We start from the raw sequence: 8,170 nt of genomic DNA on the forward strand, positions 1-8,170 counted from the left end.
AAAATATATTACTATATTAAGTTATTTTTCCCAGCTAACCTGGAGTAACCGGTCATAAGGACGAAATGTGTACAGTTTAACAAATTGAAGGGGTAATGTTGACGAAAAAAAGACTTAATAATCAGATATATACAAATTGAAAAATATATTACCAGTGATTATTGTAATGAAAAACGGAGTCTCACAAGGTTTGAAGCTCAGCTATACCACCAAGTCATACCTTAAGATTATTTGCAACAATTGTCCTTTGAGTTTGGTGCTGAAGTGTAAATAAGTCAACAGTCATATGGTCTTCCATAGAAAACCCAATTCACGACGTTACTCGCATCGGACATCATTTCTTAACAGTTTCTTGCCGTTTTCTCTCTCTAAAAACACGTACAAACACAAACACACACAAACACTCTCTTTCTCTCTCTAAATCCCCCAATTTTTTTTATCAAACGAGGAGAGAGAGAGAGAGAGAGAGGGTGAGAGAAAGAGAAAGATATGTCCGACGCTTTAATCAATGGACTCGCCGGCGCAGGTGGTGGAATCATCGCTCAGCTCATCACTTATCCTCTCCAAACTGTAAGTAATTTTGATCTTCGTGTAGATTAATTTTTTTGCCGATCGATATTTTCTGATTGACTAATCATAGGTAAACACGCGTCAACAAACCGATAGAGATCCGAAGAAAGAGAAGAAAAAGGCGGGGACGGTTGAACAGATGTATCAGGTAATCCTCTTGCTTAGTTTTCAACTTAATTGTATTTAGGAGTTTAACTGTGATTTTAATGGAGTGATTCTGTTGATCATTTTAGGTTGTTCAGCAAGAAGGGTGGGGCCGACTATACGGTGGCTTGGCGCCCTCGCTGGTAGGCACGGCATGTTCACAGGTGAACTCATAATCTCTTCTTCAAAGCAGGAAGGATAATATTGGAATTAGGAATTAGGATTATGGTTTTAGTTCATGCTCACCTCTGTTCTGCTGTCATTGAATTGCGGGAAGAGATAGACGAAAACCTTAACGTGCTATCTGATCTTTCCAAGCAATTGTAAAATGACAATTTTAAAATTGGGTTGTTTTATGTTTACATCATATCTCATCACAATCACTTTCTGTAAAATAAATTCAGTTTATGTACATTTCTATTAGAAAAAAGCCAAATATATCGTGGTCGCTTTTTTGAAGGTCAATTTTTTGATTTTTACGTATTCACATGAAGCAACCTAAATTCTGGTAATGGAATTTATATAGTGGATATCAAGTGGTCCCACTGCAATGGAAAACGTGCCATCTTAATGCATACTGTGATGTGGGTTTGTTTATCACTAGGCCCATTCTTTTCTTGAAATCCTATGTTGTTATCATTATTGTTTTTGTTTTCATTTGAAGACGTATCCATGATTAGACCTTTGATCGGTTTGTTCCATACTTCCTCTTTTTGGATCTATGGATCATTACAATTGCAATTACAGAACTATTTTCGCTTGCAAATAGATACTAAATTGTAGATACACAGGGTGAGTTTTTCAACTCATTGAAAAATTCTGAATTTAGTCTTGTAAATATCTCTAATTCCTGTGATCCTATTTTGTATGGTTTTACAGGGTGTTTACTATTATTTCTATCAAATATTCAGGAGCAAGGCTGAAGCTACAGCACTTAGACGTAAAAAGGAAGGAGCTGGTGATGGATCAGTTGGGATGCTTTCATCACTCATGGTGGCTGCTATGTCCGGGTATTTGAAACTTGTATTTTAAAACATTTTCTCTCTTTCTTTCTTCATGAATCATATTCAATTTATTTGATTTTAATTTTTAAAAAAATGTCTTGTCTTTTAGGTGTGTGAATGTGCTGCTAACAAATCCTATATGGGTAGTAGTTACCCGTATGCAGGTGAGGATCTATATCTTTCCTTCTAGATTTTCTTTAAATTGCTAGAGCAAAAACCAAGAATTAAAAAAAAAAAAAAAAAAATTCATTCGTTCATATAATAAGTTATAAATCTACTTTTGCAGACTCACACAAAGAAATCTCCATCAAACAAGGTGGAACCAATTGTTGGAGGAAACGAACCACCTCCTTTTGGAACCAGCAATGCGGTATGTATTAATCCTTAATCTTATGAAACTAAGGTAGTTCTTTAGAACAATGGAATCATGGAAAGAATGGAATAGCTCATTCCGAAGGTTGTTGTAGGTTCTAGAAGTCTTTGATGAAGCTGGAGTCTGGGGATTCTGGAAAGGCGTTTTCCCAACATTGGTTATGGTACGTGTCAATTATCTCTTGTCCATGCACTGTGTACGATTGTCACTTTTGCCCCTATCTGCTTCTGCCAGGTCAGCAATCCTTCCATACAGTTTATGCTGTACGAGACCCTACTAAAGAATTTAAAGCAACGTCGCTCTTTGAGCAACAGTAACAAAGGTGTAACTGCTTTAGAGGCAAGTAGTTGAATAAACCTCTAAATTTTCTTATAACCATATAAAAATTAATATTAATGTATTGTGATTCGTAATATTTTAGGTATTTTTGCTTGGGGCATTGGCAAAACTTGGAGCTACAGTTGTAACATATCCTCTTTTAGTTGTAAAGGTAAGTACTTTGAGGCTCTATATACAAAAAAAAAATAAAAAATTACATTTCCCAATTAATAAATACTTTTTTTTTGTAGTCGAGACTTCAAGCAAAGCAAGCGATTGGGGTAGACAAAAAGCATCAGTATAAAGGTATGTGAGTTAATGAGAGACAAAAAAAGAAGAAGAAGGTTGTTAGTTCTTACCTACATGATGTGTTTTCCATTAGGCACACTGGATGCAATATTAAAGATGATACGATATGAAGGGTTCCATGGTTTTTACAAAGGAATGAGCACTAAGATAGTGCAAAGTGTTCTTGCTGCTGCTGTTTTGTTCATGGTAAAGGAAGAACTTGTGAATGGAGCTCGATGGTTGCTGTTGAAGGAAGCAGCTAAATCCAAACCCTCATGACCACTGGTGCTTCTCAAATAAAATACACTTCCAAAATTGCCCCTCCCCCCTTTTTTCATTGAAAGAATTATTAGCAAGGAAGTAATGATGATTGTTAGTTATATTTGAATGTATGGTGTATCGTTCAGTGGATAATTCATAATTGTATGGTATTGGTGTAAAAGATGATGTTATAAAGTGTCATGAGATTGGTGTTGTGAGGTCAAATCTTGTATTAGCCCCACCTTTCTTATCCTTTCATATGTTGTTCCAGTTGTAGTAATGTAATTTTTCATTTGTTGTTCCAGTTGCGAGGTCAATAATTAAATTGAAATGTTGATGAAGAAAAAGCTATCAAAGACGAATTGCTTTTAGATAAATGATTCTAATGAAACTTTTTAAAAGTGGAATGATTTGGTATGTATGGAAAAAAATAAAATAAATAATGTTGTAAAAGTCTCATATGCTTCAACTATCCAAAGATCCTTTAAAAAACAAGATAAATCAAAATATAAATGGCCATTTTATGAACTTACATGAGTAATTGCATTATGTCTTTTTTCTACTGTTAGATTCTTGATCATGCTTTTGTGGTCCATAACCTAAAAGTTATTTTTGGAGGGCTTAATGTGTACTTTTCAATATATGTTGACCGGTTTGTTGTAAATTCTCGTTGGGTTTCCATTTACTACCGGATGCAGCAGTAAATAAACCCCAAATCCAGATTTTCAGACAAACCCTAGAGAGTCTGAATCGTAAAAACAGGAAAAGGAATCGGAGATGACGACCACCGACGGCACCATCGCCAACTCCGCTACCAAAAACCCTAAAAAGGCCAATCTCTTGGATCATCACTCCATCAAGTACTTACTCGATGAATCTGTATCCGAGGTACACCACAACTTCATTTCCGCACATCTCGAATCAAAATTCGCTAATTCTTTTTGTATGCTTAAGGATTTTATAATCGTTTTTGGATTTATTTGTGTTTTAGATCGTGGCAAGCCGCGGTTACAGTGAAGATGTTAGACTGAGTAATGTTCGATTGTTGATTGGTGCGATCGTTATCATTATCGCCCTGTTTGCTCAGTTTTACAACAAGAAGTTCCCTGATAATAAAAATTATCTCATCGGGTGCATTGGATTATATCCTTTTTGATCTGTAGTTTTTGGATGCATTATGTTTCAAAAATAAGTAACTGAAACTTCCTATATGCTCACATTTGCTTTTTTTTTTTTTTTTTTTTCCTTTTTTTTATGCATGATGAATCCATTATACTGTCACTTTTTCAAAATTGAGTGTGTTTAATCCTTGACTGTTGCAAGTATGTGATATTCAACGGGATATTGCAGCTGATCATCTACACCAAGGAAAAGAACGCAATTTTGTTTACATATCCTCCAGCAGTAAGTTTCTTTTCTCTTTTTCAGTTATAATTGAAACCCTTTGTTCTAGCGAGATTATTCATAGACAACAGTTCAATCTACTTTTGAATTTTATAGATGGTGTATTACTTCAATTGTTCATTGCTTAGTTATATCCTTGCATCAGAATCAAACATCTATAACATCTCTTTCTATAAAGGTTTTATTATCTCATTATGTAATATTTTGACAGGGGTCTGCTTACAAGAGCACTGGGTTGATGATATCTTCAAAGTTGCCCAGATTCTCTGATATGTATACACTTACCATAGCCAGTGCAGATCCCAAATCTATTTCTGCAAACCCAACAGTGGAGTTCACCAAAAGTGTTACAAAATGGTCTCTCTCTTAATCTCATATACCTTATGCAAGTGCTGTAGTACAATTACAGTTTTGCCCTATTATCTGTTTCTAAAGGTAGATGGATGTTTTGCAGGTTTACAAAGGATGGAGTGTTGGTGGAGGGTCTTTTCTGGAAAGATGTTGAGGGGCTGGTGAACCAGTATGCCAAAGAACACAAGAAAAGTAAGTAAATTTAAGTTTAGAAATTGAAGAAAAGTAGTAATGGTGCGGCTGATGATACTTGTTTTTTTTTTTTTTTTTAATATCTAAAGATGAAAGCTTGAACCTTATGATATTGAAAAAATGTTGGACAAACGCATTTGAGCTTTAACTTTCATATAATTTTAGTGAAATGGGGAATAATATATGACATTTGAGGATGCTTTATATTTCTATGTGGGTATATGGTCACAAAAAATTGGTCCTATCATTATATTCAAAGTTTGATTTCATAAAAGAAAATTGCTCATGTGGTAAGCAACTACAGTTCCAATGTCATTTTCATCATCAGTCACTATTTTGTATCGTGGGATTGTATTAGTTGGATGACCTTTTTACGTTCTTTGTTTTTGGTGTAAATTCAACATATTTTCATAACTTTTTACAGATAAGATTTCGTGAAATTGTTATCAGGTAGTAAGTTTGTTTTCTGTATGCCATTTATCCTTTTAGAAAGAGTTAAGTCGTGATACAGCAAGATGGTGTATTTTTATGCGTAATTCATTGAACACAATAAAGAGGTGATTTGAATTTATCATTTAAGTTATTCTAAGGAGTTTGTCATTTGGATAAAACTCATTCAGAATTTTGTTGTGATTGGTCATATGTTATTGGGTGTCGTTCACAAATAGAAATGAAAAGCCCTACAATCGAGGTTTTTGGAAATTTAAAAAGGACGAAATAAACCCTATTTAATCCTTATTCTAACAAAAGAATAGTTTTAATCTCTTTTTGACATGTGTCATCATATTAGGTCTCCTAATTAATGCATGTCACTTGTCAAACTATTAATTCTTCATTTCAATTTTCAAAATTTAAATTTTCCATTCTAATTACATTAAATTAATAACATTAGAATAAAAATTAAAATAAAATAAATACAAATTATAAGGTTATATAATTTCACGTATTTATTTAAATTAACGATTATAATTTTATATAACTAAAAAAAAATCTCTTAATTAATAATTTATTTAAAATAATAGATTAATAATTTTGAGTTCTCACTATGAAACTTTAATTAATTTTGTAACCGTGGTTCCCACGGGTTATAAACTAGTAACATATATTTTAAAATTTTGATAAATGTATTTTATCAAAAATAGTAATAGTATTTTGTAGTTATTATGAAATAATAATTCTTACGTATTATTTTTAGAATGACTTGAACACCCAACATTTAGCTGGAAAACATCTATCCGTTGACTTAAAATCATATCATCTTAATACACTTTACCGATGGTTTGTGCATGATTTTATTTATTTACTAGGCGTAACCTCGCGCCTTGCGCAAGAATGCATTTAAGTTGTTAAAATAATTATAGGAAAAATATAGAAATATGTTGAAATTTACGTTTTTAGTCATGTTATGGGCATTAACCGAATTATCAAATAACATAAAAATCCATCAACATATATTTTGATACTATCTAATATAGTCCTTACGTTATAAACTTTACTTTTACTTTTATAATACTCCCTCCTTCCCAAAATTATAGTCTATCTTTCCTTTTTGGTTTGTCCCAAAATAATAGTCAACTTCTAAAAATAAATAACATTTTTACCAAAATACCCTTTAATTATTACTTAACCAACTAAGTATTTAATGGAACATTAAATGCAAAGTAAGGACAATACTGTCATTTTATTATATAAAGTTAGTGGTAATTAATGTTTCCTTAATCAATGTGTTTTTTGTCTGTGGACTATAATTTTGGGACGGAGGGAGTATCTAATATATATTATAAGTTTTTGTATAACATTAATATAATCTACTTTTCTTATGTCCGATAATATTTTTTGGATAAAATAAGAAATAAGTTGTTTTGAATGAGCTATTAATAAACAATATTGAACTAATAAACTTTGTATTACACTATTTATATTACACCAAAACATCCAATGTTTCATATATGAACTTTCAAATATTAAACATTGAAATTAAGAATGAAGTCATACAAAATATATCATTATACATAAATGTCATCAAGAGTTTTAAAATAAGTTGATTAGTAAATATAATATTTAATTTTAATTACATATGTTGTAAGGCGTACGTTTGACTTTATGTTGGTGCGCCGAGAATCCTCTTCCTTAATTTGTACCTAAAAAATTAAGGTGAATAGGAATATAAAATAGATATTACTAAGCATTAATATAAATAATTAAAAAGGGTATGTGGATCTCCTGCCACCGGTTAAAGACAACATACCTCTCTAGTGGTATCGATTCCTATGTAAAATTGAAGTAGTCATTCTATGTACACCTTGTTTTTTAATTACATAAACAAATATGAGTAACCAAACATAAAAATGTTATCTTTATGTAGAAAAAATATGTTAGTTAACTAACAAATTAAATAATATAAGTTTAAGAGTTAGGAGTTTTAAAACATTAATATTTTTATTAATCAATCAATTAAGTAACACATGTTGAAATTTTTACAATCATTATTAAAAAACATTTTAAGATGGAAAGTATAACATATGTATGAGTTTTAATTAATTATCTTTTTGAAACGGTACAATTACAAAACAAAAAAACATATTTAAAATATTTAATTAAATATTTTCGACATCACCCTATATAACATATGATCAATATATTAACGATTAAACCATAATATACAACGACTGTATTACAATAATAAAAAAACGAAGAAAATATAAAAACGAATTAGTATAACAAACTTACAAATTAAAAGCTCTAATATAATAACATATCTCCAAAAGTGGTCATAAGACCTCAACCCAACACAAAAACCTTTAAGTTTGTTTTCTTTCTGAAATTTGTATATGATTTGTATGCATGTCTTCCCAAAAGATTGACATTTTTATAGTAAACTTTTCACTAAATGCTAATTAAACATAATATAAGTTATAAAACTTTTGAGTGTCAAATCATAATTAAGAAAACTTTGAGTTGCATTAGTTAAAAAATAGGGTTTCAAACGAATGTGGTTTGAAGAAGTTAAAAAAGGAGGTTTCAAATGCATGAGATTCAAGAAAAAATGATAGTTTTATAAGTATGTATGATTATTATTGTTTTAACTATTAAGATATGGATGGAAAAAAAAACTTCATACATGACGGGAAACCTAAAATCCATACCTGGTTTGACTAGGGACCTCCCAACTTACGGGGAATCCTCAAATAGTGTCTGACCTTGTCCCGGAAACCAGTAAATATTAATATGTAAAAATAATATAAAACATATAGTTATAGTAACA

General features: G+C 31.2%; 2 protein-coding genes across 2 annotated transcripts; both read left to right on the forward strand.

Annotated features, from left to right (window-relative positions):
- Window positions 1-317: 317 nt before the first annotated feature.
- On the forward strand, window positions 318-3,262 carry PXN (Mitochondrial substrate carrier family protein). Its single transcript, XM_079080870.1, has 11 exons — window positions 318-570; window positions 641-718; window positions 804-878; window positions 1,594-1,724; window positions 1,828-1,882; window positions 2,005-2,088; window positions 2,186-2,254; window positions 2,326-2,430; window positions 2,513-2,581; window positions 2,661-2,715; window positions 2,792-3,262. The coding sequence occupies exons 1-11, from the start codon at window positions 490-492 to the stop codon at window positions 2,974-2,976; spliced, it is 987 nt and encodes a 328-aa protein (XP_078936996.1). The 5' UTR covers window positions 318-489; the 3' UTR covers window positions 2,977-3,262.
- Window positions 3,263-3,589: 327 nt separating this feature from the next.
- LOC145161365 (signal peptidase complex subunit 2-like) lies at window positions 3,590-5,111 on the forward strand. The gene is made up of 5 exons (XM_079080871.1): window positions 3,590-3,846; window positions 3,950-4,101; window positions 4,281-4,362; window positions 4,574-4,719; window positions 4,817-5,111. The coding sequence occupies exons 1-5, from the start codon at window positions 3,736-3,738 to the stop codon at window positions 4,911-4,913; spliced, it is 588 nt and encodes a 195-aa protein (XP_078936997.1). The 5' UTR covers window positions 3,590-3,735; the 3' UTR covers window positions 4,914-5,111.
- The last annotated feature ends 3,059 nt before the right edge of the window (window positions 5,112-8,170 follow it).

This window comes from Lactuca virosa, chromosome 2, assembly GCF_052849685.1.
Source record: "Lactuca virosa cultivar CGN04683 chromosome 2, Lactuca_virosa_CGN04683_v6, whole genome shotgun sequence".
NCBI lineage: Eukaryota > Viridiplantae > Streptophyta > Magnoliopsida > Asterales > Asteraceae > Lactuca > Lactuca virosa.